At 39.0% G+C, this 24,242-nt stretch overlaps 1 protein-coding gene and 1 long non-coding RNA gene across 7 annotated transcripts in view; one reads left to right on the forward strand and one right to left on the reverse strand.

The window, feature by feature from the left end:
* Window positions 1-1,914: 1,914 nt before the first annotated feature.
* Window positions 1,915-23,199, reverse strand: GLYAT (glycine-N-acyltransferase). 5 transcript variants are annotated; one of them, XM_045039335.1, is made up of 8 exons: window positions 22,957-23,092; window positions 17,538-17,636; window positions 16,705-16,712; window positions 14,811-14,906; window positions 11,366-11,473; window positions 5,184-5,310; window positions 3,653-3,824; window positions 1,915-3,235 (listed from the first exon to the last, which is right to left on the reverse strand). In XM_045039335.1, exons 2-8 carry the CDS (start codon window positions 17,611-17,613, stop codon window positions 2,833-2,835), a joined length of 990 nt encoding a protein of 329 aa, XP_044895270.1. In that variant the 5' UTR covers window positions 17,614-17,636; window positions 22,957-23,092; the 3' UTR covers window positions 1,915-2,832. The 5 variants fall into 5 exon arrangements, with proteins under 5 accessions (XP_044895270.1, XP_019668001.2, XP_011285214.3 ...); XM_019812442.2 differs by lacking the exon at window positions 17,538-17,636 and having other exon boundaries at window positions 22,957-23,088; XM_011286912.4 differs by lacking the exons at window positions 16,705-16,712; window positions 17,538-17,636 and having other exon boundaries at window positions 22,957-23,198.
* LOC109492149 overlaps window positions 3,126-24,242 on the forward strand; it is a 46,904-nt gene continuing 25,787 nt past the window's right edge. Inside the window, exon 1 of one of the 2 annotated variants that reach the window (XR_006586632.1) lies at window positions 3,126-3,257. This is a non-coding gene — a long non-coding RNA (uncharacterized LOC109492149). Of the gene's footprint in view, window positions 3,258-3,821; window positions 5,272-24,242 lie in introns of those variants that run through there. The other variant, XR_006586633.1, reaches the window with a different exon arrangement.

Raw genomic sequence — 24,242 nt, forward strand, 5'->3', positions numbered from 1 at the left:
TCATTTTCTCTGGAACACTTCTTCCACCTTCCTTCTTCTTTCATGATATTTAGCATTTTTACATGTACATGTCAGTTGTATTATAGAATGTCCTTTAATTTTGGCTTTGTATTCTTTTCTGAGGTATTTAATTTTTTCCTATTGACCATATTCAGGTTATAAATTTTATTTTTTTCAGGTTATGCATTTTAGATGGTAATATATTAACATTATTATTTCTTCATTGGTGAATCACATCCAGAGACCCATGATAGGTCCTACGGTTGATGATATTAAATTTTGTTCACCTGGTTAAGGAGGCACTTTAAAAAACTCATATGTTGTATTTGAAATCTCCAAAGCCATATGAAATATCCAAATTTTAGAGATTTTTAAAAAGATATCCTTAGGAGTTGTGATGTCCTAAGTACAAAAGAATACAAGCATCCCTCAGTGGTTCCTTTCAGATCCAAAAAGTTCTCCAACTTTATAGTTTTGCATCTGAAAACACTAAACCCAATTAGTTCTCAAGGAACTTTGAGGAATGCCAGATTGTAGATATGACTGATCATGGAGTGGTGTGAAGGACCTCAAGACAAGGGACTGGGAAGCTGAGCTGGTGCTGAGCAGTGTAGATGGAGAATGTGGCCTTGAATTAAGGCCATGGAAGACAGTAAAGATGTTACTCTGAATACAAAAGATCCTTCAGGTCACATTTCCAACTCATAGCACTGAAAGATCTTGTTTTTCCATGGCACAGTTCTCAACAGCTGAAGATATTATTTTGCTTTATTAAAAATTAATCTATGCTATTTTCTAGTGACCACGTTTTATGAAGAAGTAGTGAAAGTGTAGTTTGATGTCTGCCTAATGCACTCTTTAATGAGAACGTTTATAGAAGCTTTAAGAATTTGTAATGAAGTAATATTATCAATCAATTAAAGCACAATGTAAATTATAATTACAAAAGTAAAACGATATACCTAAGTAGTGTGCAATATGAATTTTCATCTATTGTTCTAGGACATAAAATATGTTCAATTATTTCTCTAAACCAATGGTTTTCAAAGCCCGATTCGTGGACCAATGCCAGTATCAGGATCACTTGGAAAGGTGTTAGAAATTTAAATTCTGGGGCTCTACCCAAAGTCTACTGAATCAGAAACTTAGGAGATAGGCCTCACAGTCTGTGTTTTAACAGGTCTGACAGTTAAATCACAGTCTGTGATTCTGATGCAGGCTCAAATTTGAGAATCCTTCCTCTAGACCACTGGCTCTGAGTCACAGGTGACTTTGCCTTCAAGGCACATTTATCAATATCTGCAGACATTTTTAGTTGTCATTACTGGGACAGAAGGTGCTACTGGCATCTAGTGGATGGATGCCAGGGGTGCTACTAAGTATTCTAAAAATGCACAAGACAGCCCTCACCCCACAACAAAGAATTGTCCAGCCTAAAATGTCCATTGTGCCAAGGTTGAGAAACCCTAACTCGCCAAGAAATTAAACCTCAGTCAGTTTCTGAGGGTTGGAGGACTTCATTCTCAATCTGTAGCCTAATGCCAGGCTTAGGTGGACCAGAAGGAAACAGGTTCTTAATCTAGGTGATTACCTTCATTCCAGTGTTCTCTTTGCTATTTCTTTTGAACTGTTGGGGCAAGGACCCCTCCCAGCTCACCTGTCACCACCAGGAAGAATATCCCTCCACACTCCCAACTAGACTCTCCCATGAGACAATTATCAGAACTTCACAGAATCCAGGCATCCTGAAATAACGTGCCCAGAGCAAGTGGGGGCAATGGGTAACCATGCCCTCCCCATCACCTTCTGTCTCTCTCAGTTAATATCCACTCCCTAGGTCTTGGCACTCCTACTTCTCTCTCTCCATAAACTCACCCATGCGCTCTCCATTATGAATCACTTTGTTTCAACCTATACAGTGAAACACAAAATCTTTTTATTGTCTGGGGTTTCAGGTGGGTTTAGGAAGGTCTGCTTTTAGAAACAATATTGAGCCAGGGCACCTGTGTGGCTCAGTTGGTTAAGCAACCAACTTTGGCTCAGGTCATGATCTCACAGTTTGTGGGTTCGAGCCCCGGCGTTGGGCTTGGTGCTGACATCTCAGAGGTTGGATCCTGCTTCGGATTCTAGGTCTCTCTCTCTGCCCCTCCCCACTTGTCCTCTGTCTGTCTCTCTCAAGAGCAAACAAACATGAAAAAAATTTTAGAAACAATATTGAACCATTTTCCCTGGTGTGAGTGTGAGGAGGGGACAGACAGGCTAACATTAAGTCTTTGTCTTATTAACCCTCTCTGCTATATCATGTGTATCACATTTAACCTAATTTCTCCTATGTACTTGTATATATTTAGTGTACCTCTAAAGCAGTAATCAGAGGAAAAGATAATCTCTACAGACCTAATGAGCAGAATATGCTTGCTGAGTACTAAGGAAAAGGCCATAGAAAGAAAGAGGAATAAGTTATAATGCCCAGAAAATATTACCCTTTCCTGGAAGATTTGGCAGGGCTCTACCAATCTGTGTACTAGGAGTTCTAGGAGAAGCTATTTGGGGCACCAGGTGGCTGATGAAGGAGCATCACAGAGATCCCAGAAGTGTGGGAGGCTAAATTATGTGGGGCCCACTGAGGGAGTACCTGGGCTGCTTCACAGTGATAAATCTAAAGGAATCCCATCTGCAGTTCGAGTGCAGGGACTGGGGTGGTCTTGCTGACCAATCACACTGCTTCCCTGGAGCCCAAACAGTGCCATTCCTTTACTGATGATTACAATTATAACTTATTCTTTCTGTCTTCCCAGGCCTATCTGACATGGTCTTCTGTGCAGGGCTGCTTCACAGGGGCACACAGTGCCACTGGTTCCAGCCACAGGGTATGGTGATATGATCAAGTTTCTTACAAACTTTCTGCATAGTTTTGTTACTCTTGTCAACGTGAGAATATATGGGGAAGCCAAGTTTGTTTAGATAGTGACTATGGGAATAGATGACTTGGGTGATAAGGCCGTGGGCCCGGTACTCAGGCAGGGTACCCGCCATCCGTAACTCTCCCGTCTGGTCCATCAGGTTCCAGGATACAGGCGTCCCCTCAGGCCCCAGCAGGCAGAAGGTGGGGAAGTTCCGGATACAGCGCTCGATGAATCTCTGGCTCCTCTCATTGCCGCCAAAATGCCAGAATTTATTCACCAAGGCAGCGTGGGTAACATCCAGGGAGGAGGGTTTAAACATCTCTTGGCAGCTATGGAGGAAAAGCAAAGTCTGTGAGTATGGAGGTTTTTATTTGTTCTTCCCTCTACTGTTTTGAGAGGCAGCGTAGGTAGAGGAAATAAGAAACACAAAGCCCTGGAGTGTAGGTGAGTTTGTGATGACAAAGGGATGGAAAAGTCCATTGTTGTTGGAATGAGTGAGCAGGAAGAACAGGATCGGTCGAAGAAGCTGGCAGAAATCAGATATATTCCAGATGAGAAAAGACATGGTGGAGTATTTTAAGCAAAGGAGGAATATGGTATGAATTACATCTTAAGAAAAGATTACTCTGACTGTTTTGAAGAATATTGACTGCAGATGGGCCAGAGTGGAAGCAGGGTGGGAAAATGGGAGGCTGTCTCAGTGCTGAGAGCAGTAAGTGATGCAGAGTGATTTGTATCAAACTCACATGGCCTTGGGTTTGCCACTGTTGAGTGATAAGTTCTTTCCCTCCAGCAGGGAAGGAACTAGTTTCTTTATCGTCTCAGCCATCATATAGAGAATGCAGTGTGTTTGCTTGACTTGGAAGGATTTAGTAGCTGCAAGATTTTGTATCACCTCATTCAGGCTGGGCTGTGAACCTAGATGGGATTATGAGGAGAGACAATGATGTAATAAGTACATGCTGTGGAGAAGCTCCCCATTGGAGTAGGAAGTGTCTGGGATTTACAGTCAGAGAACCTAGGTTCTGGGCTCAGTGCTGCTGCTGTGTAACCAGAGTCAAGTAGTCAGGATTTGTGCAATTTTCCCTGTTTTATGTAAGGGAAAACATGCCCAGAAATTCATTAAGCCATTGGTGGCAAAGCGAGACTGGAACCAGGTTTTCTGGGCTACATAATCATGTAGTTTTGGTAATTAAAGGAGAGAAGTTTTTTTTAAAAAGTAGTAGCCAATATCCATTGTGTACTTACTATGTTCCCAGTGTAGTAGATTGTTGCAATAATGGCGTATATTTGCCCACATCTCCTTGTATCCATTCCTTGGCATAGTCCTTGCCTGCACTGCATCTGACCTTGGCCATATGATTTGCTTTGGCAATGGGGAAGAATGAACTTGATGCAGAGAGAAGCTTAAAAGTGCTTGCACATCGGGGTTTGCCCTCTCCTTGTGATCTCAATTACTTTGAAACCAATACCATACAAATAGCCTAGGCTAGCCTGCTGAGGTCAAGTGCTCCTATCATTCCATCACCATGGCAGCCAATGCTGACAGCCAGAACCATCATTCAGACATGTGACTGAGGCCATGTTAGAGCAATCAGGCCATAGTCCACCCATCAACTGATGGTAATTGCATGAGTAAGCCCAAGAGACACCAGCAGAACTGCCTTGCAAAGCCTCATACAAACTGTAGATTCACAGAATTATGCAGCAAAAGTCAACTACACATCCAGGTATTATAGTAAGAAATCCCTATTCAAGATTTCATTTAATCTTTTCAATGCCCCTGTGTTCTAGGAACTATTGTTATCCTCATTTATGTATATGAAAGTCATGGTCTCCAGGAGGATATGTGACTAGGATCACATAGCAAGTAACAGGCAGATGCCATCCTAGGGAGTCTGACTCGGGGCGGGGGGCATATCCACACCATGACAGTTGTCCTTTATGATCTGGGAGGTGCTTTATGGCACAAGTCATTCTCATTTCAGGAATGGAAGACCTTGGGTGAAGCCCTCCTTTGGTACCCAGTTACCCTAAGGGATCCTGCATATGTCTACAAAATATGCCATAAATCGTTGGCTATCCAGGAATTATATTATGTTCCCCTATATGAAGCCCATTCTTTGCAAGCTTTGAGGTGTTTTTTTCTCCCTTTATGAGGAAGTTAAAAAATTGGCAGCAGGCTGAGGGTCTGGAGCTTGGGAGTAGGAGATATGAGTCATAGGGAAAATTGTTCAGGACAGAGAATTGAGTCCGCACCCATCCCATTTCTCTTACTTTGGATCTGCAAATGCTGTTTCCAGTTGATGACTTCTGGTGAGACGAGACATTTCTGACAGTTCTTGAAGTCCTTGGAGTAGATTTGGTAAGTATTGGTGTAGTGATCAAGATCATCTGTCATCTCCTATGATCATTGGGAAAAGGGAAATAAAACAAATTACTTATATTTCACTATTGCAGTACTTTTTCTAAATTCCACTATACTGTGAGTTTTTAACATTGAAATATTGTTGACACACAATGTTACAATAGTTTCAGGTGTACAATATAGGGATTCAACAAGTCTATACTTTATGCTGTGCTCACAATTATAGCTACCATCTGTCACCATATAACACTATTACACCACCACTGACTACATTCTCTATGCTCTACCTTTTATAGCATGAGTTATTCATGCTATAACAGGAAGTCTGTATCTCCCACTACCCTTCACCCATTTTGCCCATCCCTCTGCCCTCTTCCTTGTGGCAACCACCAGTTGGTTCTGTGTATTTATGGGTCTGTTTCTGATTTTTGTTTGTTCATTTGTTTCTTAGATTCCACATATGAGGGAAATCATACAGTATTTGTCTTTCTCTGTCTGACTTATTTTACTTTGCATAACACCCTCTAGGTCCATCCATGTTGTCATAGATGGCAAGATCGCATTCTTTTTACAGCTGAGTAATACTCCATTGTGTGTGTGTGTGTGTGTGTGTGTGTGTGTGTGTACACACTACATCTTCTTTATCCATTTTTCTATCGGTGGACATTTGGGTTGCTTCCACATCTTGGCTATTGTAAATAATGCTATAAACATAGGGGTGCATATATTTTTTCAAATTTGTGTTTTTGTTTTCTTTGGGTAAATACCCGGTAGTAGAACTATTGGGTCGTATGGTATTTCTAGTTTTAATTTTTTTTCTATTTTTTTTTATTTTAGAGAGAGAGCACAAGCAGGGGAAAGGGGCAGAGGGAGAGAGAGAATCCTGAGCAGGCTCCATGCTGAGCATGGAGCCCCATGTGGGACTCGATCCCACGACCCTGGGATCTTGACCTCAACTGAAATCAAGAGTCAAACCCTCATCTGACTGAACCACCCACATGCCCCTCTATTTTTAATTTTTTTGAAAAACATCCTTACTGTTTTCCACAGTGACTATACCAATTTACATTTCCACCAACAGTACACAAGGGTTCCTTTTTCTCCACATCCTCACCAACACTTGTTTTTTGTCTTTTTGACTATAGCCATTCTGACAGCTGTAAGGTGATACCTCATTATGGTTTTGATTTGTATTTCCCTGGTGATTAGTAATGTTGAGGATCCTTCATGTTTCTGGGCTATGTGTATGTCTTTTTTGGGAAAATATCTAATTCATGTTGTCCTATTTTTTTCTTTTATTTTTTAAATTGTATTTAATTTATTTTTTAAATTTACATCCAAGTTAGTTAGTTTATAGTGCAACAATGATTTCAGGAGTAGATTCCTTAATGCCCTTTACCCATTTAGCCTATCACCCCTCCCACATCCCCTCCAGTAGCCCTCTGTTTGTTCTCCATATTTAAGAGTCTCATATTTTTGTCTCCCTCGCTGTTTTTATATTATTTTTGCTTCCCTTCCCTTATGTTCATCTGTTCTGTGTCTTAAAGTCCTTATATGAGTGAAGTCATATGATATTTGTCTTTCTCTGACTAATTTCGCATAGTATAATACCCTTTAGTTCCATGCATGTAGTTGCAAATGGCAAGATTTCATTCTTTTTGATTGCTGAGTAATACTCCAGTGTGTGTGTGTGTGTGTGTGTGTGTGTGTGTATAAACATAAATAAATATAAATATATATATATATATACATCATATATATATGTGTGTGTATATATATATGAATATATATATACCCCACATCTTCTTAATCCATTCATCCATTGATGGACATTTGGGCTGTTTCTATACTTCGGCTATTGTTGATGGTGCTGCTATAAACATTGGGGTGCATGTGCCCCTTTGATATAGCACACCTGTATCCTTTGGGTAAATATCTAGTAGTGCAATTGCTGGGTCATAGGGTAGTTAGAATTTTAATTTTTTGAGGCACCTCCATACTGTTTTCCAGAGTGGCTGCATCAGCTTGCATTACCACCAATAATGCAAAAGAGATCCTCTTTCTCTGTATCCTCACCAACATCTGTTGTTGCCTGAGTTGTTAATGTTAGCCATTCTGACAGGTGAGGTGGTATCTCATTGTGGTTTTGATTTGTATTTCCCTGATGATGAGTGATGTGGAACATTTTTTATGTGTCAGTTGGCCATCTGGATGTCTTCTTTGGAGAAGTGTCTATTCATGTCTTTTGCCTATTTCTTCACTGGATTATTTGTTTTTTGGATGTTGAGTTTGATTAAGTTCTTTATAGATTTTGGATACTAACCCTTTATCTGATATATCATTTGCAAATATCTCCTCCCATTCCATTGGTTGCCTTTTAGTTTTGCTGAAGTTCCCTTCACTGTGCAGACTTTTTATTTTTATGTGGTCTCAATAGTTCATTTTTGCTTTTGTTTCCCTTGCCTCTGGAGATGTATTGAGTAAGAAGTTGCTGTGGCCAAGGTCAGAGAGGTTTTTGCCTGCTTTCTCCTCTAGGATTTTGATGGCTTCCTGTCTTACATTTTGGTCTTTCATCCATTTTGAGTTTATTTTTGTGTATGGTGTAAGAAAGTGGTCCAGGTTCATTTTTCTGCATGTCACTGTCCAGTTTTCCCAGCACCACTTGCTGAAGAGACTGTCCTCATTCCATTGGATATTCTTTCCTGCTTTGTCAAAGATTAGCTGGCCATACATTTGTGGGTCCATTTCTGGGTTCTTTATTCTGTTCCATTGATCTGAGTGTCTGTTTTTGTGCCATTGCCATACTATCTTGAAAATTACAGCTTGGTATTACAGCTTGAAATCCGGGATTGTGATGTCTCCAGCTTTGGTTTTCTTTTTCAAGATTGCTTTTGTGGTTCTATACAAATTTTAGGATTGTTTGTTCTAGCTCTGTGAAGAATGCTGGTGTTATTTGATAGGTACAGAATTGAATATGTAGATTGCTTTGGGTAGTATCAGCATTTTAACAATATTTGTTCTTCCTATCCAGGAGCATGGAATGTTTTTCCATTTTTTGTGTGTCTTCTTCAATTTCTTTCATAAACTTTCTATAGTTTTTGGTGTATAGATTTTTCACCTCTTTAGTTAGAGTTTCCTAGGTATTTTATGGTTTTTGGTGCAATTGTAAATGGGATTGATTCCTTGATTTCTCTTTCTGTTGCTTCATTGTTGGTGTATAGGAATGCAACCGGTTTCTGTGCATTGATTTTATATCCTGCCACTTTGCTGATGAATTCATGGGTCAGTTATAGCAGTTTATTGGTAGAATCTTTTGGGTTTTCCATATAGAATATTATATTATTTGCGAAGAGTGAAAGTTTGACCTCCTCCTGGCCGATTTGGATGCCATTTATTTCTTTGTGTTGTCTGATTGCTGAGGCTAAGACTTCCAATACTATGTTGAATAACAGTGGCAAGAGTGGACATCCCTGTCTTATTCCTGACCTTAGGGGGAAAGCTTTCAGTTTTTCCCCATTGAGGATGGTATTAGCATTGGGTCTTTCATGTATTTATGCCTATTTTTAAATTGGATTCTTTAGGTTTTGGTGTTTAGTTAAAAGTTCTTTATGTATTTTGGATATTAACTCCTTATGGTAAAAAACTGAGAACTTTTCCTGTAAGGTCAGGAAGAAGACAAGGATTTACACTCTTGCCACTTTTATTCAACAAAATACTGGAAGTTTTAGCCACAGCAATCCAGCAAGAAAAAAAAGAAAAGGCATCCAAATTGGTAAAGAAGAAGTTAAACTGTCACTATTTACAGGTGATATAATCCTATACAAAGAAAACCCTAAGACTTCACCCACAAACTATTAAAAGTAATAAATGAATTCATTAAAGTTCCAGGATACAGAATTCACAGAAATTGGTTGTGTTTCTATACACTAACAATTAGGTAATAGAGAAATTAAGAAAACAATTCCATTTACAATTGCATCAGAAAGAAAGAAAATACCTAGGAATAAACTTAGGAAGTGAAAGACCTGTACTGTGAAAATTATGAAATATTGATGAAAGAAATTGAAGATGACACAAAGGAAAAGATATTCCACGTTCATGGGGCGGAGAAATTAATATTGTCAGAATGTCCATACTACCCAAAGCAGTGTATAGACTCAGTGCAATCCAAATCAAAATACCAATAGCATTTCTCACAGAACTGGAACAAATAACGCTAAAATTTGTATAGAACCACAAAGACCCTGAAAAGCAAAAGCAGTCTTGAGAAAGAAAAGAAGTAAACTTATGCTTATGCAGTCCATTGTTCTATGACAAAGCAGGAAAGTGTATCCAATGGGAAAAGGATGGTCTCTTTAATAAGTGGTGTTGGGAAAACTGGACAGCTACATGGAAAAGAATGAAACTGGACCACTTTCTTATACCATACACAAAAATCCATTCAAAATGTATTTAGGACCAAAATGTGAGATACACTGTGATATTTTTTAAGTGCTAAAATGTTGGTATTTTCGTTGGTGCATTACAATTATTCCTGAATCATTTAAATCATGAGGTCAGGAGGAGAGATTCAAGTATTCAATTTATGATGGAAAATTGCATAGCAATACTGCTATCTACCCACATATTGCATTAAAATTTCAAATCAAACAAAGACACAATTATTAGGAAGCATTCTTCTATACTTCTATTATTCTCAGTGGGAAGAAGAGAAAAACAATTGACAAGGAAAAGCAAAACTTCTGTTGCAAGAATGCATGTAGTAAACAGTTCAAATAGTTGCAGAACATGCCAACCATGAACATCACAGTATTAAATTTAGTTATAGATATTTCTGGATTAAAATCTCCATCTATACTTAATGAAGCCAAAGAAGATGAAAACCAATTAGAAATGCTTCCTTAACAGGAACCCATGGGGGAGGGGAAGGAAAAAAAAAAAAAAACAGGTTAGAGTGGGAGAGAGCCAAAGCATAAGAGACTCTTAAAAACTGAGAACAAACTGAGGGTTGATGGGGGGTGGGAGGGAGGAGAGGGTGGGTGATGGGTATTGAGGAGGGCACCTTTTGGGATGAGCACTGGGTGTTGTATGGAAACCAATTTGTCAATAAATTTCATAAAAAAAAAAAAGAAATGCTTCCTTAAAACAATGCTATAGTTAAACAAACGGTAGTTCCAGAAAAATAAAGAGAGTACTTATTTAAGAAGACCCTCTCAACTTACTAAACAGATGAGATTATTGGGAAGTAGGAGGCACAAGAAAATATTACCACAACTCAGTGCAGAATTCAAAAGCTTTTTAAAAAATGGTTGGAAAATGTTGCCCAAAAATACACTGACAAGTCAGCAAGGATATCCACTAATACATTTTATTACTTAAGATCACATTTAAGATAAAAGATCAAATAATTTTATTTCAGTTCAGTTGTTACTACTAATACAGATTTCTTTATATATTGTTTAACTTAGTGGTTTTCAAATCAATTTTTATTTCTATGAAAGGTATAATATTTGTATTTTTATAAATTTATAATTTTACTGAATGTTTAAAAATAAGCTTGTGAATTTTTGTCTTTGAAATGTGTTTACTATTTAGTTTTGCTAGTTTTTAAATGTTTCCTCAAAATGCACATGGCGATTATAGTATTATAAGTTTGCTTTTTATAATTGCCCTAACTCACTGTACTGTCTCACACCTTCCTATCTTTACCCCTTGTGTTTTCTCTGTTGGAATGTCCTCTTTTTTTTTTTGTCAGCCTAACAGTATCTACAAAATATGTACAAGATCCAGTGCAGGTGAAACCTCCCATCGGGAAGTGTCTCAGACCTTAACCTTCATCTCCAGCCTCCGTTGTTGAATCAGCTTTTGCTATTTCTGTGTTGTACATCTTCTCTTCCCACACACTTCACTCTATATTGGAATTTATTTGCTTATTGATCTTTTCTTCCAAGGCTCTGAGCTCTTTGAAGAGAGGGACTTACTTGCCGTCACACAATTCATTTCTGTATCCCTGGGCTGCCATATTGTCAGGCACATGGCAGGTACACAGCAAAAATGAAGAGGCATATTCATTCCACGTCTGGCACCTTACCTGCTCCTGAGGGCGGATAACCACTGTGTTAAAATCAGGCCACTTGTCCACTAGAGCCTTCAGCTTGAATGGGTTTCCCTGGTTCATGTGGAAGACAGTCCCATAAACCTGCAGCATCCCAAGAAAGGGAGAGGGTCAGCTTGTTAGGAAGGACTGGTAAAGTGCCTTGTTTGGTCAGGACAAGGATCATTTCTATCATGAAATTTTATGTTGGAAAAGGGCCAAGTAGGGCATCTAGGTCAAACAGTCTCCATGTACTACATTTTTTTTAAACCTCAAACGAGAAGAGCTTTTTCTCCCCACCCAATATAAATCATACATGCATATAGTAAAATGTTTGGCCAGATAAAATTTGATTTTAAGAATACCATTCTTCATTTTAGGATTTAAAATTCTCTCCTTCAAGATTTTCTTCTACTCATACACATAGACACAATTTTACAAAAATTAAATGATCTGATACATGTCCCCCCCCCCGAATGTATTGTGAGCATATTTTTATGTTCATAAACACAAACATTTTCAATTGTTTTATGATGGCTGCATAGGATTCCATCGTATGGATATATCACAGTTCATTTATTTGCTTATTGATGGTCATTTCAGCTGTTTCCAGCTTTTCACTTTGACAAATAATTCTTCACAGAGCATGCTTGACAGAAAATTTGCATAGACTCCTGATATTTTCTTAGAATATTCAGAAGAGTAGTTGCTGGCTCAAATGTTATGCACATGTTTAAAACTTCTTAACATAAATGACCACATTATTCTCTGGAAGGATTAAATGAACTTCCACCAACAAACAGGCTAGAGCATAGTGCTCAACAGAATGTGCTGTGTGGTCCCATGGCCGGGGTCCAAGTCCAGTCTTGGATCCCCCTACCCCCATTTGTGTTGTGCAGGCTGTTGAGAGACAGGGAGAAGGGGAGAGAATGAATGAGAACAAGTCTTGTGGACATTGTGTTTTTGTGGTTTGGGGGATTGGAATGCAGCAGCAGATACTAGCATGGGCAACTGTGAACATGAAGCCTCTGCAAATACCAGCATGGAAGCATGCCAATGTCCTGAGGTCAAAAAGATGGTATATGCTTTAATATTTCCACCTTGGATACATGATGACTAAGAACTATGCCTGTATCTTTCCCCCTACTGCTCTCCACCCCACATAAACTATTGATGTTAGACAAAGAGAAGGGGGGAAAAAATCTCAGTTGACTGAATTTATCTGAATTTATTTTGTTTTCAGCCATGAGTGGAGGCTTGATATAGAATTCAGCATAATTTGGGAAAATACAGACATTATATTTTTACATATTTGCATTTGGTCCCTGAAAAACTGATTTACACTATACTATTATCCATTATAGGATCTGAAAATACGTAGAACTGTTACTCTTTGTTATTCCCATGGCCTAATTAATTTAAAAAAATTCTTTTTTCCTGCTCAGTTCAGAACATACCAGGCAGCTACTCTAAGTTGACTCAACTAGAGTTGATACACGCACTAAAATGTATTTAATATCTAGCACTAAGAGGAATGGCTGGGCTTTTTCTCAACTGAGACTCAAATAAGTATTGAATTTTAGGTTATACATCCATTACAAGTACTACACATATTCTGGATTTTAATTAGGGGGCAATGTATGTCTTTAATATGCAGCCAAAAATTGAAGGTGCTATTAGGGCCACCTTATCTTACCACGGAGATCTTCCAAGAAAGGACACTTGGAATGCACCATTTTCTCAAAATATTTGGGCTCAACTTAACATAAGCAGTAAAGAGAAATTTAAGTGACAAAATTCTACACTAAATTCATGGGGAAAAAAAAAACTTTGGCCTGAAGAATTGTTAAAAATAACTATTCACCATAAAAATATCTTAGGCAACTGTTTATAGAGTTTCTAACTGATGTAACCTCCCTCCCAACCCCGCAGAATTGATTGTCTCTCTGTAAGGTTGCCTGGATCTTAAGGATTATGAAGTGAAAGGAGTTAAATAGTGGGTGGTAGAGATTAATGGTAGTAGGAATCTACTAAAGTGGTTGACTTTAGTTTTAGATCACAGTTGACCCTTGAACAACATGGGGGTTGGGGGGCACTGATCCCCCACTTGCAGTGGAAAATCTGTCTAGAATTTTTGATTACCCCCAAACTTAACTACGAATCACCTACAATTGACCAGAAGCCTTACCAATGATTTAAACAGCTGATTAAGATGTACAGTATGTTATATATTGTATTCTTACAATAAAGTAAGCTAGACATAAGAAGATGTTATTAATCAGATTACAAAGAAGAGAAAATCCATTTACAGTACTGTGCTATATTTGTTGAAAAAAATCCAAGTGAATATAAGTGAACTCGCATATTTAAGGGTTAGCTGTGGTAGAAGTCATTTTTTTTAGTAGGAACTAAAGAACAGTTATTTCATTAGTCTGTTTCTAATAACTGAAAATTAAGCCTTAAAAATAAATAAATAAAAGAAAATTAAGCCTTGTGATCTACAAATAAAATAATGCTAATATATTTCTCCTTATACTGAAAGAAGGGAGTAGCAGAGCTATAAGGGAGTAAAGGAGGCAAATGCATTTATCTTATCTAAATTGTATGCATCTTATAGGAATGTCTTATAAAATAGTAAAAATCTAATTTCTATGTCTACAGAGGTTTTTTTAGGGAAAAGTAACTGTCCTCTAACACACACACACACTCACACTCACACACACACACATGGACCCTATGCCTTTGGTTGCTAAAAAAAAACACAAGCAAGTACCGTAGCCTATCACTAGAGTTGCTCTTGCACAGTTCTGGATGTAAGTATTTACGTGTACATCTTAGTTAATTCTGAGATTTCTAATCAGTTGTACTAGGTTAAAGGAGACACTAGGTTAAAGGAGAAACCATAAAATAACCTGATATGCAGTCAGCTCAGGGAAATTGGGAAATTTAAGTCAAAATTGGAATTGACTCCTTATTAATTTTAGAGAAGACTCCTGATGGTTAACCTCTCACCTAGCAAGTGTTCTTTTAAGAAGAACAATTTTAACACTAATATGTAGTCTCAGCCAACTTTTGAGGAAAACCCTCAGCCAACTTTTGAGGAAAACACCAATGTTATTATGGAATGTTTTTTGGAAAGGAGAAAGGGAACACTTTATGAATGACAGAGCAAAAGCTGGTAAAGTCCCAGGCATACCTGTGTTCATGCCATGGCATTGCAACTCACTATTTGTGTGATATTGGCTAACTCACCCTGAGATCCATCTTCTCATCAGTAACACAGACATAGTAGCAAATATCTTCTAGAGAGGTAATGCAAACTAAGCTAGAGAAAACATGGACTAATGCTGGACACAGGACAGAGGCTCAATGTTAGTCTCTTTTCTTCTTGACTCATGGGGTTTCTATTCCTTACTCTCCACCCAGAATTTTCCATTGTCACCTTTAAGGATTCAGGAAGGCTCTTCCTCAAGGACCTCTCCAGTGACTGCAGCATTTGGGCACCTTGCAGTGGGAACATCATGGAAGGTACCTTAGCCTAAAGAGAGAAACAGGAAACAGCTAGGAATGAGAAGAAGCTGGAAGAGATTCAGAAATATGAGTAGGAAGTTCTCTTCTAATGGCGAGGTCCCCCTTCAGTGTCTCTTCATCTGTGTCACCTTCAGTAAAGTCTTCACTAGCTCTCACCAACTCCAAGGAAGGAGAACTCCAAGACTGGTAGAACGCATGGGGGGTGGGAGGATTTATACATTTTTAAATTCACTTTCTTACACTTCAATGCATTCCATCTGTTTCATTTTAGGTTAACAAGTGCATTTTTAAGTACATATAACATCTTTTGAAATTTAGTTGCCATTAGTGATTTTCGTGACACCACCAGTAATAAGCCGTATAACATTGTGGAAGTTATTTACTCTTTCTGTGCCTTGCTTGCCTCTGTTAACCTCAAAAATAAAACTATCTTACCATCAAAAATGGCTTATTTGGAAATAGCAGGGAATTGCAATACCAGATGACGAAGCTATAGAACATTATAAGCAAGTCTGGAGAACAAACAAGAGGAACATTCTTTTATAAAAAGGAGAGGAAGAGGACTGTTATAAACAAAAAGTCCATTGGTAGAAAGGTGGAGTTCCCCGTATCAGGGCTTTTTCTTGGCTGAGTGGTGACTGTCTCTCATTGGCTGGGCTGTTGCTGAAGGGAGGAGGAAACCTGTCTGCTCAGTAGGAAAGTAGTAGCTAAAGTAAAATGGAATTTGGAAGCAATGAATCATAGGAATCTACCCCCCCCCCAAACCAAGAGCACACTGTGTACACTGTATGTTAGCTAACTTGACAATAAATTATATTAAAAAAATAATTATAAATAAAATGGAATTTGGAAGGCGCTCTATTCCTGTTGGGTCTGCGGTGAATGCAGGCAGGAGTTGTATGGCAAGAGCTGCCCGCTGCTGGCTTCCTGACTCCATTCCAGAGGATTCCTTGTATTGATTTTCACACTTCGAAGGTGGATGGGATAACAGCACCATCTAACTTACAGACTTTTTTTTAGGGTTAACTGAGTTATTACATTAAAGGAGTCAATAAGTGCTTGGAATAGTATCTGTCAGGGGCTCCTGGCTGGCTGTCAGTACAGCATGTGACTCTTGATCTTGGGATCATGAGTTCAAGCTCCATGTTGGGCATGGAGCCCACTAAAAAGAAAAAGAGTATCTCTTGTATAAAAGCACTGAACATGTTATTTTATTACTCCTCCTCCCTCTCCTCTTCCTTCCTGTCCTTTTTCATCCCCTCCTTTTCTTCCTCCTCCTCCTTGCCACCTGAGCTAAAGTGCTGTTTATTGCAGTACATTTTGCCGCAATCTTTTTAATGTGGGCATTTGGACATGGTCTAAAATATAAACAACCTTTTTAAAAATTTCCAAACTATATTCCAAGCTGGTATTTTCACCCTATTTTTTTTTTTTAGCCTTACTGTATCTCACTCTTGCATCTGTCTTGCATATTGTACGGATTACGAGGTGGAATAAAAATAGCATTTTTACATATTTGATTCACTGCGTGAAATTGGGATTTACCAAAACATTCTATAAAACCCCAACTACATGAAAAAGCAGAAAGGGCTGTGTCACAGCGTTCTATTTTGGAACCAGGATCCCTGGAGGAATACATCACTTCTAAGTGAAGGAACCAAAGAAGTGTTCAGAGAGGATGTTGCATTAAAACTGGCTGTGTGTGAGATTCCATGCTCCAGGTCGGAACTGGGTAGCTGATTTTACAACAGCACGGAGGAGGCTTCTACTTCTGGCCAAGAGAGCATAACAGGATCTGGATTTACCTCCTCACCTGAAAAAAAAAAAAAGACAAAACTAAACAGTAAATGAAACAGCATTGCACAGAGCAGAGCCACAATCCCCAAGAAAAGGAAAAAAGAAAAGGTGAGTTTAATGATTGCATAGCTTATTGTTGGAAGACTGCAGCTCAGGGAAATGGAGCCTGACCAGATCACTGGGGTCTCAATGACTTGAGCATATAGAAGTAGAGGCCAGTGTGGAACTTGAGAAAGAGACAAAGCAGAGAGGGAGAAAAAGAGAGAGGGAGAACAAGAAGGAGAGAGAATGCATGAGAGAGGGAAAATGAGGGAGAGAGAGGAAGAATGAGAGAGTTCTGGAGATCTTTGGGAAACAGCAGTCTCCTAGAGTCTTTGGCTCATCACTGAACTGTATAAGGGGAAACTACCTTGGGCTTTGGCCTAGGGAGAGAACCACTGGAAAAGATCAGGTGGAAAAATTCTTATAGCTGACACTAGTCTGGGAATAGTTTATGTTCTGACACACTGAAGTGAAAAGACCTTGTAGCATAAGGGCATTGAGTAAGAAGCTCAACAAGGGGGTTAAATTTAGACTTGTCTGTTCTAAATTCACCCTGCACTGATTAAAAGAAAGTCTTGAAATGATCCATCTGATTCCAATAACTTAATTGTGCACCAGAACAAAACGTACTTAAAAATGCAAGTACAACAAAATCTATCAACTAACAGTATATAATTCACATTGTCTCACCTCCAGTAAAAACTGATACGATGGAAAGAAGCAGTAAAATATGATTCAGAAGCAGAAGACAAACACAAATCAGTAAAGACAGGCCCAGAGGAGACACTGTCAGACCTACAATCAAAATGTTTTTTTTCTGTTGCAACAGTGCTTCTCCATGATGCAATAGTCCTTCTCTCACCTTCTTGCAACATTTGCAAATAAGGTTTCTCTTTACCTGAATAAATAAAAATGAGTAGATGCAAATATATTGCAACAAGCAAGCAAAGCCATTAAAAAGCTATAATAATGCTGCTCTTCATGTTTAAGAAGATAGAGGGACACATCATGATAAGAGAAATGGAAGCTACAAAAGATGCATATTGAACTTATAGAAATGAATATATACAACATTTAAAATAAAAAATACAGTGGATGTGATTAGCACTAGATTAGACATTCCAAAAGAAAAGATCAGTGAGGTTGAAGATGCAGCAATTGAAACTATCAACAATGATGCGTGGAGCAAAAAACAAGAAGGATCAGAAGACATATTATTGCTAGTATGTCACCATTTATCCCCCAAATTGATCTACAGTTTCAAATTAGCCATAAAACATTTCAAGTTTTATTTGTAGAAATCACAGATTCTAAAATTTACATGATATCAAGGCTTACTAAAGAGCTACGGTAATCATCATGGAGTGGTCTTGGAATAAAGATAGACAAACCAATGAAACAGAATAGAGAAATTGATAGACATTTGTGGTCAATTGATTTGCTACAAAAATATCCAGACAAATGGGAGATAGGATATTCTTTTCAATAAATGGTGCTGATTATTTTTAAACAGTCAAGATTACTTCTTGATAGACTCAGTAGTTGTAAATTTCTAAATGTAGACGTTAGAAGAAAGTCACTCTTGTCTATACTTACTTGTCCCTCTGCTACTTTCTGCTCCCCAGGTCATTTATCTAAAAATAGATCCCCATTCCATTTAGGGTGTTTTATGAATTTGAGAAAGAAAAAAAGCAGCACCCAAAACATAACATTTTCACAGAACAGCAGAACCTGGCAAGGTCATTCAATGGCCTTGATGGAAGGGGACAAAAACGAGATCATTCCACAATCATGTTTGAGCATGGACAAAACAAGAAGGCAGTCTTATCTGAAAAAACAGCCAAATACTCTCCCCAGGTAACAAGTGGCTGCCACTTCTTTACCCCTAATCTTTCTTCCTGCTTCATGGACAAAAGTCTTCCATACAATTGCAGTGTTTTCTGACAATATTCAAGGCAGAGCAAATCCATGCTTCCTTGAATCCTTCCCCAAATCGTGTGTCAAGTCCCTCCTGACACTGTTACTGAGGTGTACCACATTTCCTTCCTTATGGTGTGCTCTCCCTTTTGTTGCAACAGATAATAAATCCCAACTTTGCTGGGTTACAGGTGTGTTCTACATGGCCTTTGACTAGAAGTTATTGATAATGTTTATAGCAGCATTATCAACAATAGCCAAACTATGGAGAGGGCGCATATGTGTATTGACTGCTGAACGAATAAAGATGTGGTACACACACACACACACACACACACACACACATACACACACACACAGATACACAGAAACACACACACTGGAATATTACACAGCCACCAAGAAGAATGAAATCTTGTTATTTGTAATGATGTAGATGGAGCTACAGTGTATTATGCTAAGCAAAATAGGTCAATCAGAGAAATACAATACCATATGATTTCACTCATATGTAGAATTTAAGAAACAAAACAGATGAACATATGGGAAGGGAGGGGAAGAAGAGAGGGAAAGAAACCACAAGAGACTCTTAACAATAGAGAAAAAACTGAGGGTTGATGGAGGGAGGTTGGTGGGATGGGTTAGATGAGTGAGGGGTATTAAGGAGGGCACTTGTCATGATGAACACTGGGTGTTGTATGTAAGTGATGAATCATTGAATTCTACCCCTGAAACCAATATTGCACTGTATGTTAACTAAAATTTAAATTAAAAAAAAAGTTATTGACACTTATTTAAATATTTAGCTCTGAGGCCTTTGTTCCTACTGGATTGTTCACTGTTCGCTTTGACTTCCTAGGACTCAGAGACTTCTCCTTTTCAGCTTAGCTCCTCAGGACTACTAGTTTTTCAGGGTGGTCATGAAAGATTTGGTTTTGCAAAAGTGGAACCAATATTAGTTTGTTTCTATGGAAAAACATATCTAGGTTACAAAGATTTCACTATGTTTTGGTTGCTTTAACATGTTGGGTAATGTGTAGATCGTCAAATGTTCCTGATTTTTCTATGTGTGTGTCCTCTGTCTCCTTCCAAGTCCCTGTCAATCATTTGAAGAAAACAAAATGATGAAATGGCATTATGTGATCAATGTGAAATAGCATTATGCTGCAAAAAAACCTATGTACATAACCTTAATTTTAAAATGCTAACCATTATCTCAGCTTTCAGTGAGTCATAATCTTTTTTTTGCCTTGACATTGATGGCTGCTGACTGATCAGAGTGGCGGTTGCTGAAGGTTGAGTGACTGTGGCAATTTCTTAAAAGAAGACAACCGTGAACTTTACCACATCGATTGACCTCTTGTTTTGTGAATGATTTCTGTAGCATGTGATGCTGTTTGATGGCATTTACCCACAGTAGAGCTTCTTTATTTATTTTTTTAAGTTTATTTATTTATTTTGAGGGAGAGAGACCGAGAAAGAGAGTGTGCATGCATGCATGTGAGCAGATGAGGGACAGAGAGAGAGAGGGAGAAAGAGAATCCTGAGCAGGCTCTGCACTGTCAGCGAGGAGCTTGATGTGGGGCTTAATCTCCTGAACCATGAGATCATGACCTGAGCTGAAATCAAGAATCGGATGCTTAACCCACTGAGACACTCACATGTCCCTGAACTTCTTTCAAAATTGGAGTCAATCCCTCAAACCTGCCTCTGTTTCAGCAGTTAAGTTTATGTAATAGTGTAGACTCTTTGTTGTCATTTCAACAGTCTTCACAACATCTTCATCAATAGTAGATTCCAGCTCAAGAAACCACTGTCTTTGTTCATCCATAGAAGCAGTTCTTTATCCATTGAAGTTTTATTATGAGACTGCAGCAGTTCAGTCCCATCTTCAGGCTCTAGTTCTGATTCTAGTTCTCTTGCTCTTTCCACTACATCTGCAGCTACTTCCTCCACTGAAGTCTTGAACCTCTCTCAAAGTCATCCATGAGGATTGGAAGCAACTTCTTCTGAATTCCTATTAACGTTGATATTTTGACCGCTTCCCATGAATCACGAATATTCTTAGTGGCGTCCAGAATGGTGAATTTTTTCCAGAAGGTTTTCAATTTACTTTGCTAGGATCCATCAGAGGAATCACTGTAGCCTTATGTGGAAGCTATAGCCTTATGAAATTTATATCTTAAATAACAAGAATGAGACTTGAAAGTCAAAATTAGTCCCTGACTTATGGGCTTCAGAATGGATGTTGTGTTAGCAGGCATGAAAATAACTTTAATCTCATTGCACATGTCCATCAGAGCTCTTGGGGGAGTGGGTGCATTGTCTGTGAGAAGTCATATTTTGAAAAGAATCTTCCTTTCTGAGCAGTAGGTCTGAACAGTGACTTAAAATAATTCAGCAAACTGTGCACAGATGTGCTGTAATCCAGGCTGTTTTGTGCCATTTCTAGAGCACAGGCAGAATAAGTTTACCATAATTCTTAAGGGCCCTAGGATTTTCAGAATGTAAATGAGCATGGGTTTTAATTTAAAGTCACAAGTTGTGGGGCAACTGGGTGGCTCAGTCAGTTAAGCATCGACTTTGGCTCAGGTCATGATCTTGTGGTCTGTGAGTTTGAGCCCCGCGTTGGGCTCTGTGCTGACAGCTTGGAGCCTGGAGCCTGTTTCAGATTCTGTGTCTCCCTCTCTCTGACCCTCCCGCGTTCATGCTCTGTCTCTCTCTGTCTCAAAAGTAAATAAACGTTAAAAAAATTAAAGTCACCAGTTGTATTAGCCCCTAACAAGACAGACGACCCATCCTTTGAAACTTTGAAGCCAGGCATTGACTTCTTCTCTGTAGCTAGGAAAGTCCCAGGAGGACATCTTATGCCAACAGAAGGCTATTTCATCTACATTGAAAATCTGATGTTTAGGGTAGCTGCCTTCATTAATATCTTGGCTAGATCTTGTGGATAACTTGCTGCAGCTTCTGTATCAGCACTTGCTGCTTCCCATTACACTTTGATGTTGTGAAGACATCTTTCCTTAAACCTCATGAACCAACCTCTGCTAGCTTCAGACTTTTCTTCTGCAGCTTTAACTCTCTCAGCCTTCATAGAATTGAAGAGACCCAGGGCCTTGCTGTGCATTAGGCTTTGACATAAGGAAATATTTTGGCTGATTTGACTGTCTACCCAGATAACTAAAACTTTCTTCATACCAGCAATAAGGGTGTTTTGCTTTCTTATTATTCATGTGTTCACTGAGTAGCATTTTTTATTTCCTTCAAGAACTTTTCCTTTGCATTTACGACTTGGCTAACTCTTTGGTGGAAGAGGCTTCGCTTTTGGCCTGTCTTGGCTTTCGGTAAGCCTTCTTCACTAAGCTTAATCTTTTCTAGCTTTTGATTCACAGTGAAAGACATGTGACTCTTCCTTTATCTTTAACCCTTAGAGGCCATTGTTGGGTGATTTCTTGTCCTAATTTCAATATTGTTTGTCTCAGGAAATAGGGAGGCCCAAGGAGGAGGAGAGAGACAATTTAAGGGCCGTCTGAACACACACAGCATTTATTGATGAAGTTTTTCATCTTATAGGCACACAGTTGGTGGCACCTCCCAAACAATTAGAAATGTAACACCAAAGATCACTGATCACAGAGCAATGCAACAAATATAATAATAATGGAAAAGTTTGAAATATTGGTGAGAATTGCAAACTGTGACCTAGAGACACAAAAGAAGCAAATGCTATTGGAAAATGGTGCCAATAGACTTGCTTGATGCAGGGTCACCACAAATCTCCAGTTTGAAAAAACACACTATCTGCAAAGCACAACAAGGTGAAGCTTGATCAGACAAGGTTCGCTTGTATTCATCTACTTATTTCTTTTCTAACTTTAAGTACGGCAACCTTCTTAGGAATCACAGGCAGGGAACAAAACTGCCTACCTGGTAATACAACCAGAAGGATTAAATATGGTAATATGTGCAGTGTCTCCACACATTAAAGACTCCATTCACCCCCACCCCGCCGCTTCCAGAAAGCACCCAAATCTCTCCTCATTCATTTATTAGTTCAAATCAGAGACCTGTAAGAACTTTTCATAGTACCTAGCAAGTTAGCCTTCACAGAGTAAGTGCTAGATATAGGTTTCTTAAGTTAAAGTTATTTCTTTCCCTTAAGTATGTTTGCCATCATATTCTGATGTAACACAGTATGGGCATTTTGATTTGTCTCATGTAAGTGGAGATGATGTCACAAAGCAATGACTATCTTTTTTTTTTTTTTTTTTTTTTTTTTTTTTGGTATGAGCCCCCACCTGGAAAGCTGTCTCCACACCAATCTTTGCAGGTGTCCCCAGGAACAAATGAAGAGCAGACTTCCAGGCTATGAAATTTCCCTCTGATGGTGTCAGTTCGGCAAGATCTCTCGGACTGAGTTTAGGTCTGTCTCCTCCAGAGATTGCTGAGCTGAGGCTCAAAATGTGGACCTTGCACATAAGCAAACAATTCTAGGTGTCAGCTCTTGTGAAATCCAATCTTCCTCTCTGGGACTCATGTTGTGGGAGCTCTTTATGCAAATTCAGGGGCTGGGAGTGTGTCACCTGAGCTTCTCTTTGCAAAACACCAGGTTGCTCTTTGCTCCCACCAGCCTGGCCATGACTCTGGAATCCAAAGCTGTGTGAACCCAACAGGCCAGGTGTCAGAAGGGGGGTCATGTTGCATAAACCATACTGTCTACCTCCCCTTCCCATTCTTAACAAAATGCAATCAGAGCAAGGCAATAGGAAAGATAGGGATAAGGTCTGATTTGCAGCATCTGGTCTCTTTCCTTACACGTATGCAGAACCGAAAATATTTGCGTGGAGTGACTAAAGCCTTTAGGATCCTCCTTTTTTTTTTTTTACGATAAGCTGTGTCCTCTTCCCTGCCTATTGTGAGGCTGCAGTTAAACATCCCAATGATTCAGCGTACACACTTCTTAGTCTCACTATTATGGAGGAGGACACGGAGGCTCAGTGTGCCTGAATTAGATGGAATTTAAACCCAGAGCCTTCTCACTCTGAAGTATCCACTACTCCACATTAGCATTTGCTCTACCATTCTCAGGAAAGGAAGGAGGATTCATAGAAAATATATTTTGAGCCACAGCTCCTCTGTGTGAAACTACCAAGGAGGGAAGTTTGACACTGTCTGGTCCTTGCCTTCATCACCCTCGTCCTTCTTCACCATAAGTAGTTGATTTCATCATGAAAGAAAGAAGGGTCATTCCCATCAGAGGAGCAGAGACAGGGGTGGCTAGTGTCTAGAGAAAAAGTAGAAAAATCCTGTGTGCTTCTTCAGTCCATGGGCCAGCAGAGCACATATTTCTCCCTGTCCTTTCTAGGAGCCTTGATTCCTAGAATACTAATTCTCAATTTTATCTCCTGGTGTTGAAGTCATTATAATCATTCCTTATTCTTTCTCCAAAGCCAAAGGCCACTGAAGCTGCTCTGTCCCTGGACAGTCAGCAGAGTGGACCCCTGGGTCCCTGTAGAGTCTCATAAAGGCTGACTATTACAAAAGAGTAGTGTCCCCTGTGCCCCAGTCCCAGAAAACCTCTATC

This window comes from Felis catus, chromosome D1 (genome assembly GCF_018350175.1).
Source record: "Felis catus isolate Fca126 chromosome D1, F.catus_Fca126_mat1.0, whole genome shotgun sequence".
Taxonomy (NCBI): domain Eukaryota; kingdom Metazoa; phylum Chordata; class Mammalia; order Carnivora; family Felidae; genus Felis; species Felis catus.